This window comes from Dipodomys spectabilis, unplaced genomic scaffold (assembly GCF_019054845.1).
Source record: "Dipodomys spectabilis isolate Male_0828 unplaced genomic scaffold, ASM1905484v1 ptg000492l, whole genome shotgun sequence".
In the NCBI taxonomy this organism is placed as follows: Eukaryota; Metazoa; Chordata; class Mammalia; order Rodentia; family Heteromyidae; genus Dipodomys; species Dipodomys spectabilis.
In genome coordinates, this window is record NW_024871169.1 from 220,865 (window position 1) to 232,547 (window position 11,683).

Here is an 11,683-nt window from a genome sequence, read left to right on the forward strand (position 1 = left end):
TCTCTGGTATTTAAGTTCAGGGAATGTGGTCCCAGCTGACATGAGAATCACTTTATTTAGACACTCTCAGAAAATACTGCCTATGTGCTTATAATATGACTAAATCTCTGCTGTTTTGTCCACCTGTTTTTCAATGTATTCACTAAAAAATTAAACACACTGAGCAGGTCTAAATTAAGTATTACAAAATATAGGACAATATAACAAGTAATATAACAATATACTGCTTATTATATTGAACAATATTCAATGTAATGATCATAAAATATGCTTGAAAAATTTTTGTTTCTAAAAAGGTAGCACAGCCATAGAGTATAATTTTCAAAAGCTATGAAAAGACACACAGGGGTCTTAATTCCAGGTGCATCCTTGCAGCTGCCCACTGCCACTTTGGGCTACCAGCTTCTTATGCCTCTTTCCAGAAATCAACAAATGTACATACAATCAATGATGTACTTACTATTGTCTCCTGTTTTTGTTTTTACTACATGTGGCAGTATGTTTAGTCACCATGCTGAAGCTTGCTTTTTCCTACCAAACAGATTATCATATCACTGTGGAAATAATATCAACAAGCTCTTTATTACTTTTTTTTCTACCTGGGAGTTGGCTGTATGAATATATCCAATTTTGGGAAGCAGAGTCATGGTCATGTCATTTATACACTGTCTAACCCTCTTTGCACAAACAAAATAGTACATCAAGTATACTTGTGTACTCATTATTTTTTTTTGCAAACAAATTAATATATACCTTTCTAGAAGTGGAATTGGCTTAAATTCCATTCGTGGTTTGAACTACTTTTTTTTTTTTTGGGTCCGGTTGTGGGGCCTGAACTCTGGGCCTGGGCGCTGTCCCTCAGCTCTTCAGCTCAAGGCTAGCACTCTACCACTTGAGCCACAGCGCCCCTTCTGGCTTTTTTCTTTTTGCTTATGTGGTGCTGAGGAATCAAACCCAGGGCCTCATGCATGCAAGGCAAGCACTGTACTGCTGAGCCACCTTCCCAGCCTCTGAATTACTTTTAAATGGTTCTCTCTGAATGTTAAGAGCTCTTCCTGAACTTGCTATTTGCTGGAGGTTCACATGGCAGAACACACGAGAGCCACATACTAGGCAGATCAGAGTGTTTTTTAACAAGCAAGAAACTCTCAAAAAGTATTTGTTAGTTGTTTCAGATTTTACTGCTCCTAAGTCAGGAGACAGGAAAAGTTCTACTTCTTCCTTTCCCTTAGTTCCTCCAATTATTTCTCCTACCTGTAAAAACTACTTTCCATACATAAGGTTTGTTTGAGTTATTCCTTGTTATATCGCTTGCCTATTACTCCTCAGATCTCACATGGTCTGGAAAACCTCCTACCTGTCCAAGAACTTTATTACTGTTGTCAAAGCTGTCTGTGGTCCTGCACTGAAGTGTATCTTCACCTTCAGTGGAGCATCCTAGCCTTTGCCGCCTCATATCTGTGGCCTTAAACATGCTCTGAAATCTCCACAGGCTCTTGATTGTCTACGCCTCTGGCAGTCCTCTAGATGCAGCTATCTCCTAATTAGATCAGATGCAGAGATGCAAAATACAGAGATAAAAAAGAAAAAAGGTCAACTTTCTTCCTCATGTTTAAAGCACAATCAGAATGTACTTTTTTTTTTGCTGGTCCTGTGGCTTGCACTCTGCTCTTGGGAACTTTCATTGAGCTTTTGTGCTCGAGGCTGGCACTCTACCACCTGAGCTACAACTCCATTTCTGGCTTGTTTTGTAGGTTAGCGGACATAAGAGTCTCAGACTTTCCTGATAGAGCTGGCTTCAGAATCCTCAGATCTTAGCCTCTTGAGTAGCTAAGACTTCAGGCATGATACACTGGTGCCTAGCTAGAATGTACTTTTTTTGGCCAGTTCTGGGGCTTGAACTCATTGCCTGGGCACTATACCTGAGCCTCTCTGTGCTCAAGGCTATCACTCTACCATTTTGCCACAGTGCCACTTCTGAGCTTTTCTGTTTATGTGGTACTGAGGAATAGAACCCAGGGCTTCATGCATGCTAGGCAAGCACTCTACCACTAAGCCACATTCCCAGGTCCTAGAATGTACTTTTAATATATTAAACTGACATAACTAACACATTTCTTTTCCTCCCTAATGCCTTGCGGTTGTGAACCCTCAAGTGGGCCTTCGTTCTTGTATGGGTCTTCTGATGTACTATTAGGTTGGATTTTTGGGTAAAAGCTTTCCCACATATTGTACATTTGTATGGCTTCTCTCCAGTGTGAGTTCTTCGATGTACAGTGAATGTAGATTTTTCCCTGAAGGCTTTGCTATACTCTGGGCATGCATAGGGCTTCTCTCTTGTGTGTGTTCTCCAATGAATTATGAGCTGTGACTTCTGACAGAAAGCTTTCCAGCACATAGGACATTCATAGGGTTTCTCTCTAGTGTAAATTCTCTGATGGATAATGAGCTTTGACTTTTCCCGAAAGGCTTTGTCACACTCATTACATTTATAGGGTTTTTCATCAGTATGTGTTCTCTGATGTATGATGAGATAGAACTTCTGGGTAAAGGCCTTTTCATATTCACTACACTCATACGGCTTCTCACCTGTGTGTCCTCTTTGATGCAGCATAAGATAGGATTTCTGAGCGAAGGCTTTCTCACATTCATTACATTCAAAAGGTTTTTCCCCTGAATGAGTTCTTTGACTTCTGAGTAAAGGTTTTTCCACACACATCACATTCATAGAGTTTCTCTCCAGTATGAGTCTTCTGGTGCACAACGAGAGTTGATTTCTCATTGAACGATTTCCCACACTCAATACATTTGTGAGGCTTCTCTCCAGTGTGAGTTCTCTGATGTATAATGAGGGTTGACTTGTCACTGAAAGTTTTCTTGCAGTCACTACATTCATGGGGCTTCTTACCCATGTGAGTACTATGGTGTATAATTAGATCAAGTTTCTGCATGAAAGATTCCCCACATTTAGTGCACTCATACATTTTCTCCCCTGTGTGCGTCTTCTGATGGGCAATGAGGTTTGATTTTTGAGTGAAGGCTTTTCCACATTCACTACATTCAAAAGGCTTTTCTCCAGTATGAGTCCTGTAATGAATAATGACAGTTGACTTCTCTCGAAAGGCTTTGCCACATTCAGGACATTCAAAAGGTCTCTCTCCTGTGTGAGTTCTGAGGTGTATAATGAGTCGAGATTTTTGGATAAAGGCTTTTCCACATTCAGTACACCCAAAGGGTTTTTCTCCCGTATGAGTTCTCCAATGTACAGTGAGGTGAGACTTCTTGCTGAAGGTTTTCTGACATGCAGTACATTCAAAGGGCTTCTCTCCATTTTTAATTCTCTGATGAAGGCTAAGACCTTTCTTACACTTAAAGCCTTTCTCGCATTCTTTATATAAATATGGTTTCAGCACAAAATTTGTTTTTTCATCCTTAGGAGGAAAGACTAAAATCTCACATCTATTATGTTTTGTTTCTGCAGAGCTGGTACTTAATAAGTCTAAATTATCTACCATATTATTTCCAAATGATTCAAGTTCATGAGGTCTTTGTATTGGAAAAGTAAGGCTTGGGCTCAGATGAGGTCTGTTTCCAAATTCATCACTTTGCATTATAATTATTCCCTCATCAGGGAATCCAACTTGGATTGACTGGCAATTATTTTTGTCAACCTGATACTGCTTCTTAGTCTGTTCATCATAGGCTATAGGCTTCTAGAAAGAAGTACAATAAGCCATCTATATACTTTGACATTAGAGAATAAATATTCTTTAGAAATGTCCTAACAAGCTGGGCGCTGGTGGCTCACACCTGTAATCCTAGTTACACAGGAGACTGAGATCTGAGGATCACAGTATAAGCAAGCCCAGGCAGGAAACTTCCCATGAGACTCTTATCTCCAATTAACCACCAGAAATGTCCTAACAAATAAAAAAAGAGACACTATTATTTTATCAAGTCCCTGGAGAAAGAATTTCTTTTTTTTTTTCAAATTATTTATTGTGATTAAGTGATTATATAACTTCACAAATTTCACAGTATTGTGGGATAGTGATACTTAGTTAAAGTCACAAACACATTCTAATCTCCATGGGGCAAATTGTCTATTGTGGTCTATAAAGTTTATGAGTTCTATGAGCTTTGACAATATCACTATTTCTTTCACATTGGGTGATATGTACATTCCTTTCCTTTTGCTTAGTGTCAACTGTTCCCTCTTTCCCACTAATTCCCTCCCTCCCACTGCTGCCATTGAGTTGCTTAGTTCATTTTGATCAGTGCAGCAGATGGGTCCCACTGTTGTATGTTTTCCCCTGTTTCCCTAGAAAAAGAATTTCTTAATAAATGCTATTTACTGGCATGTGTGTTTAATCTTACACTGACATCCCAGTTTCTTTATTTTTGTGTGTGATGGTTCTGGGGCTTGAACTCAGAGACTTCAGCACTGTCCTTGAGCTTTTTGTGCTCAAGGCTAGTGCTCTACCACTTTGAGCCACAACCCCACTTTCAACTTTTCGGTGGTTAATTGGAGATAAGAGTCTCATTGAAGTTTATGCCCAAGTTGGCATCAAAGTGTGAACCTCAGCTCTCAGCTTCCTAAATATCTAGATATAGGCCTCAGGCATCTAGCTATAGGTTTCTTATTTCTATGTTTATCTTATCTCTGGGAACCTCACCAAACTCAAATCTCAGTTATCACATGAATTTTAAACTATATATGATTTATACTCCCTCCACTTAACAGGAAATGCGACAGTGTACCACTGAACTCATCTTACAATATCCCTTAATCTATATTCTCCATCAATTATAGAAAAAAAATTAGCTTTCAAAAAACCCTCTAGGGCCTGGGAAGGTGGCTCAGTGGTAGAGCGCTTGCTTTGCATGCTCGAGGCCCTGGGTTCGATTCCTCAGCACCACATAAGCAAAAAGAAAAAAGCCGGAAGTGGTGCTGTGGCTCAAGTGGTAGAGCACTAGCCTTGAGCTGAAGAGCTGAGGGACAGCACCCAGGCCCAGAGTTCAGGTGCCACAACCGGACCCAAAAAAAAAAAACCCTCTAAAAATCTTTATGTATTCTGGGTTCACAGTGTCTCCACATAAACTTTCACTCACAGATCTTCAATACCATAATCTCTGCCCCTGTATTTCCTGTAAAAACTATGCCTAAAACTCCAAATCCCTTTTCATATAAAATTACCCAATAGTCATAGCCCTGATCTCCATATTGTAATATATTCAGGATCTAGATTAATGTTCAAGAGGCCATTCCATTGTTTTCTTTTCTTTTTTTTATTTCTTCTTCTTTTTTTTTGCACAGCATAGGACTGAACTAGGGGCTTGTACTTGCCAGGCAAGTGCTCTTCCACTGAACCAAATTCTCAACCCCTGTTCAATCATTTAAAAAAAGTTTTTCTGACTTTCCTATATAAAAATTTTAACTTCTATTATATTTGATCATCTACGTTACTCATTTAGACAGCCAAAATTGCAAGTCCTTGCCTTTAATTTCACATTGAAAAATCTCTGAATCCAATTGTACCTTACAATTGATGATATGTTATAGTTATATTTGTGGCAATATTTCTTTTATGGTGCTATATCTTATAATCAATGGTACCACTTGAGCCAGAGCTACACTTTCAGATTTTTATGAACTAATTTTATGAAGAGATGACAGTCTCATGGACATTCCTCCCTGGGTTGGCTTTGAACCACGATCCTCAGATCTCAGCTCCTTTTTCCCCCCATCGGTTGTGCAGCCTGAACTGAACTCTGGGCCTGTGCACTGTCCCTCAGCTCTTCAGCTCAAGGTTAGCACTCTTCCACCTGAGCCACAGTGCCACTTCTAGCTATTTTTGCTTATGTGGTGCTGAGGAACCAAACCAGGGCCTCATGCATGCAAGGCAAGCACTCTACCACTGAGCCACCTTCCCAGCCCCAGATCTCAGTTTCTTAAGTGGCTAGGATTACAAGTGTAAGCCACCAGTGCCTGGCTTGGGTTATCATTTTTGCAAACAAGGTATTCATACAATTTGGCAATTCCTCAATATATTAAATACAATTACCATATGGCACAGTTCCAACATTATATGTCTACCCAAAATAAAAGAGAACAGGCTTGGCATACGTGTCTCACTCCTGTAATTCTAGCTACTTAGGAGGCTGAGATATGATGATTATAGTTTGAAGACAGCCTGGGCACGAATGTCCATGAGACTTCTATGCAATTAATTACCTGAAAACCAGGAGTGGATCTGTAGCTTGAAGTAGTAGAGTACTAGCCTAGCGCAAAAAAGCTCAGAGACAGCACCCAAACCCTGAGTTCAAGCCCAATGACTGACAAAAAAAGAAAGAAATGAGAAACACATCATCATCAAAACCTAACATAGCAGCATTATTCACAATAGCCAAAAAGATGAAAATAACTAAATATCTATCAACAGATGAATTGATAAGCAAAATGTGTTCTATTTGTACAACAGTATATTTTTCCTCCATAAAAGGAGTAAATTGCTGTTCCGTGCCACAACATGGATGAATTTTGCAAATATGAGAAGTGATAGAAGCCAGCTAGAAAAGGCCATGTTTTATATGAAATGCCCACAATAAATAAAAAAGTATAGCACAGAGACAAGAAGTATATTAGTGCTCATCAGGGAATGGTGGAACCAAGAATTGAAAATGACTACCAAAGGGAGAGGTTTCAAAAAGGACAATAAAATATTCTACAGTTATCAGTGATGAAGACACAAAACTCAGAATGTACTCAAGATTCCTGAACTAAAAATCTGAATTTTTATTAGTGAATTATATCTCAATAAGGTATTTTTATATAGATACTCATGGAGATAAGGAAATAGCTGAAAAGAAAATGACCACGTTTCAGGAAAGCAAATTGGGCCAGAATATCTACGGTTGAATGTGAAGAATGTTTCAGAGAACTAGCCTGTAATTACAGCGTTGGACTCCAGGCCTATTATTAATGTGAGCCTGGCTGTCTTCAGATGAGAATCATAAAAGAGGTACAGTCAGGGAATACTAGCATTCAAAAGACACATACAGGCTAGGAGCTTGTGCTCCTACCTGTGATCCTAGCTACTCAGGAGTCTGAGATCTGAGGATCTTGGTTTGAAGCCAGTTAGAGGCAGGAAAGCCCATGAGACTTTTATCTTAAATCAGTCAACAGAAAACTGAAATGGAGCTGTAGCTTAAAGTGGTAGAGTGCTAGCCTTGAGCAAAAAGCTTAGGGACCAGGCCCTGACTTTAGGCCCCACAACCAACCAAACCAAAACAAACCAAAACAAAACAAAACAAAAAGACACATACTGAATACAAAGGAACTGTATAGAAACTTGCAAGTGAATGCTAATTTAAGTAGTGTGATCTGGTGTGGAGGTGGGTGGATGGAGTAAGTTTCAGTCTTATTCTGAGGTGTTCACATCACTGTCTTCCAATGGCTTCAAAGGGCTGCAACCTTTCCCTTAAAGCAATTTTCTTTCTTTTTCTTTCATTCCTTTCTTTCTTTTCTCCCTTCATCGATCCCTGCCTCCCCTCTCCTCTTTATTCTCCTCTTGTTCTTTCTGCTCTTCCTACTCCTTGCTTTTTTATGTGCTAGTCCTGGGGTTTGAACTTAGGACCTGGGCACTGTCCCTGAGCCTTATTGTTCAAAGCTAGCACTCTACCACTTGGGTCACAGTTCTACTTCTGGCTTTCTGGTCATAAATTGGAGATAAAAGTCTCATGGACTTTCTTTCTTTGGGCTTGCTTTGAATCATAATCCTCATATCTCAGCCACTTGAGTAGTTAGCCTTTTCTTCCCCTTCTGGTTGTACTGAAGATTGAAGTCAGAACTGTGCACTTGCACTTCAGCCACACTCTTCATCCCTTTGCCTTCATTATTTTTTGAATAGGGGCTCATGTGGGCCTGGACCCTTGCCTACCTATTTATATACTTCCCACGTATCTAGGATGACAGACATCTGCCACTGTGTCCAACTACTGAGATGGGGTCTTGTGATTATGTCCAGACTCAAACCACAATCCTTCCTATCTATGCCTTACAAATAGCTAGGATAATAGGTATAAGTCACTAGTGCCAGGCTCTTCAAGACATTCTTCTTAGGCTTTTAAGAAGCCCTCACCCCTAACTGATAGGCTGGGACCTCATGTACTCAAAGCATATGTCAATCCTACATACCTGGAAAGTTCCAAATTTTCCCATCTGCTGGGCTTAGTTCTTCCACCTCCAGCTTGAGGATGTGATCTGGTTTTGTAAGCTGCTGCTCTGGTAATGAGAAATGACAGATACCTCCTTGGTTTTCAGAACTCCTAGGTCAGAAGTTACAATTTGGGAGTAGGCAGCACAGAGGACCCGAACCTTGACACAATGGTGAAATCTGTCCATTTAGCCAGGGTTTTGAGTTTCTTTTCAGGCAAGAAAAATGGGAAACTGAGAAAGAAGGGCCACCAATAAATACAATAATCATCAAGAGTAAAATTATCTGAGAAGCCATCTTACCCACAAAGACAAAGTTGCTACAGGTTTCAAGCCTCATATCTCTATATAGGGTCTTCTGTGAATGGCTCAGATACTGCCACTCCTCTTGGGTGAAAACCATAGCCACATCCTCAAATGCTACTAATTCCTGTAATGACACATTCCTTTTATTCTAAATGCTGACCATAGGGCCATGAAGATAGAACATAAGGTGATAATACAGGATGTCTAATTAATTGTAAGTTAATGATCTATTTTGTGGAGTAATCACAAGCATGAGAAAAACTATTCTGTTAAGTAATAAATTAACATTAGCCCAAGGATAAACAGTACAGTAGAACAACAAAGAGAAACCAAACGTGCAGACATTTGATTCATGACAAGGTGGCCACAGTAAAGCAGTGAGAGGAAGATAATTCTTTTGATTGGTGATGAGGCTTGAACTCAGAGCCTGGATACTGTCCCTTGAGCTCTTTTGCTCAGTGCTAGTGCTATACATAATTGAGCAGGCCATGGAAGGCAGTCCATCACATGATGTTTTATACCTGGGGACCAAATGAACCCCTGAAGGAAATCTTGTTTCTATGGGAGGACTAAAATAGAGCTCAAGCAATTCTGACCAGATTCCTTTTTAGGCTATTATATTCCTTGTATCAGCTATCCCTAACAACTACAAGTGATGGCTGGGAAAAATAGCTTAGCAGAGTACGTATTGCCTGGCATGCTCAAGACTTTTGATTTCTAGCTGAAAAAAATGTGTTATTGATGATACACACCTGTAATTCCAGGAATCAGAGGCAGGAGGATCACAAGTTAGAGGTCAGACTGGGCTACAAAAAGAAATAAGTAAATAAATAAATATATACATAAGCTACAAGTGAAAAGAGTAAGAAGTGAGGGCATTAGTTGAAAGCCATCCAGAGAACTGTTTTGTACATATGTAACAGACGAATACCACAGCTGTACTAAATGAGAAAAATGCCAAAAAAAACTAAATATACTGCATGTTTCTATTTATATAGAGTAAGAGAACAGAGATATGGTTAATCCATGTTGTTAGAAGCCAGGATAGCGATTACTTCTGTGAATGGCAATGATTTAGGGATAGGTCATGGTGGAGGTATTCTGAGGTACTGAGTGTGTTCTATATTTTACCCTGTGTGATAGCTATAGAGTATGTTCACATTGTGATAACTTATCAAGCTGTATAGTATAAAACTGTGCACTTTATATATGTTATACTTAAATGTATTCATAAATTTTATTTTCAACAGAGGTAAGGATGTAGCTCAATGGTAGAGTCCTAACTAACTATATATATAAATATATACATATATATATATATCCCTAAGTTGGAACTTTACCACTGGGGAAATAATTCTGTCAGACACCAGTGGCTTGTGCCTATAATCTCAGCTACTTAGGAGGCTGAGATATAAAGATCGTTGTTTGAAGCCAGTCAAGGCAGAAAAGCCAGTGATGGTGCACAAAAAACCAGGCTGGAAGATTGATTCAAATAAGTATAGCCAAAGTTGTGAGCTTTAAAGAAAAAGGCCAAGAGGGTACAAGGTTCCTGAGTTCAAGCCCCAGTACTAGCAGAAAAAATAATGTGTGTGTGTGAGTGTATGTGTGTGTGTATAAACAACATCAATTGAAAATGATAGTTCCTATTTTGACAAGTAACTCTCAAACAATTTGATATCATAAAATACCTTCAATTAGTACCTCTAACATACATAAAATTAACTCAAAATGGATCACGGAATTAAATATAAAGCCTAAGCCTATATAATATATCTAGAGTTTTTAAACCTTGTGTTGGTCAAATATTTTTTTTTTTGGTCGGTCGGTCATGGGGCTTGAACTCTGGGCTTGGGCTCTGACCCTGCACTCTTCAGCTCAAGGTGAGTGCTCTACCACTGGAGCCACAGCGCCACTTCTGGTTTTCTAGTGGTTTTTATTGGAGGTAAGACCTGACAAAGACCTTATATTGAGAATACAATAAGAACTAACAAAGTTGGGCACCAGTGGCTCATGCCTGTAATCCTAGCTACTCATGAGGATCTGAGGATCAAAATTCAAAGCTAGCATGGGCAGGTAAGTCCATGAGACTCATACCTCCTATTAACTACCAAAAATGCTGGGAGTGGAGCTGTGGCTCAAATGGTAGAATGGTACTGTTGAACAAAACATCCTCAGAGTCAGGACCCAGTCCTGAGTTCAAGCCCCAGGACCAGAACCAAAAAGCAGGGAGGGGGGGGGAGAATTAACAAAACTAAAAAAATGGGGCAAAGATAAATACTTCAATGAAGATATACAAATGGCAAATAAATACATAAAAATCTGTATAGTGTCAGTCATGAGAGCACAAATTAAAGCCATAATGAAATAGCCCTGCACACCTACCAGAATGGGGGTGGGACTGATAGTACCAAATGCTGATATTTATGTGGAGCCATTGGGCCTCTGGACACGAGTAGGAATGCAAAAACAACACAGGCTCTTTGGAGATGGTTTTCCAGTTATTTGTGAAGTTAAGAATATATTATCAAACAATATTGCTAACCTACTTCCATGTATTTTCCCTCCAGTGAAATAAAAATCATGCAAACCCTCAAACCTACAAATGAACATTTATATAGATGTGTATGCATCTATATCTATATCTATATCTATATCTATATCTGTATCTATCTCCAAATCAAATCCATGCTGGGCAAGTACTCTACCAGCAATAGATAGCATCACATTCTAGCTGATCTTTTTCTTTCTCTTTCTTTTTGGTGCTGGTCTTGGGGCTTGCTCAGGGCCTGGGCTCTGGGCATGAGCTATTTTGTTCAAAGCTAGTGCTCTAGCACTTGAACACAGCTTCACTTCCAGCTTTTTTATGGTTAATTGAAGATGAGCCTCACAGAGTTTCCTGCCTGGGCTGTCTTCAAACATGTTCCTGAGCTAGGGTCACAGATGTGAGTCACCAGTACCCATCAAACAGCTCTATTTCTAATAAAAAAAAAACCCTAGAAGTAAACTAAGTGCTTTTCAGCCAATGAATTGAGAAGCAACCTAGAATCTATAAATTGTAATACTACTCAACCATAAAAATGATAGAACTAGCCAGACCCCAGTGGTTCATGCCTATAATTCTAGCTACTTGGGAGGCTAAGATCTGAGGATTGCAGTTCAAAG

General features: G+C 39.4%; 1 protein-coding gene across 1 annotated transcript; it reads right to left on the bottom strand.

Annotated features, from left to right (window-relative positions):
• Positions 1–2,092: 2,092 nt before the first annotated feature.
• Positions 2,093–3,611, bottom strand: LOC122098799 (zinc finger protein 182-like). Its single transcript, XM_042669257.1, is given in 2 exon segments — positions 2,093–2,690; positions 2,692–3,611. Coding segments are annotated over 2 exon segments (1,518 nt in total).
• Between the last annotated feature and the right edge of the window lie 8,072 nt (positions 3,612–11,683).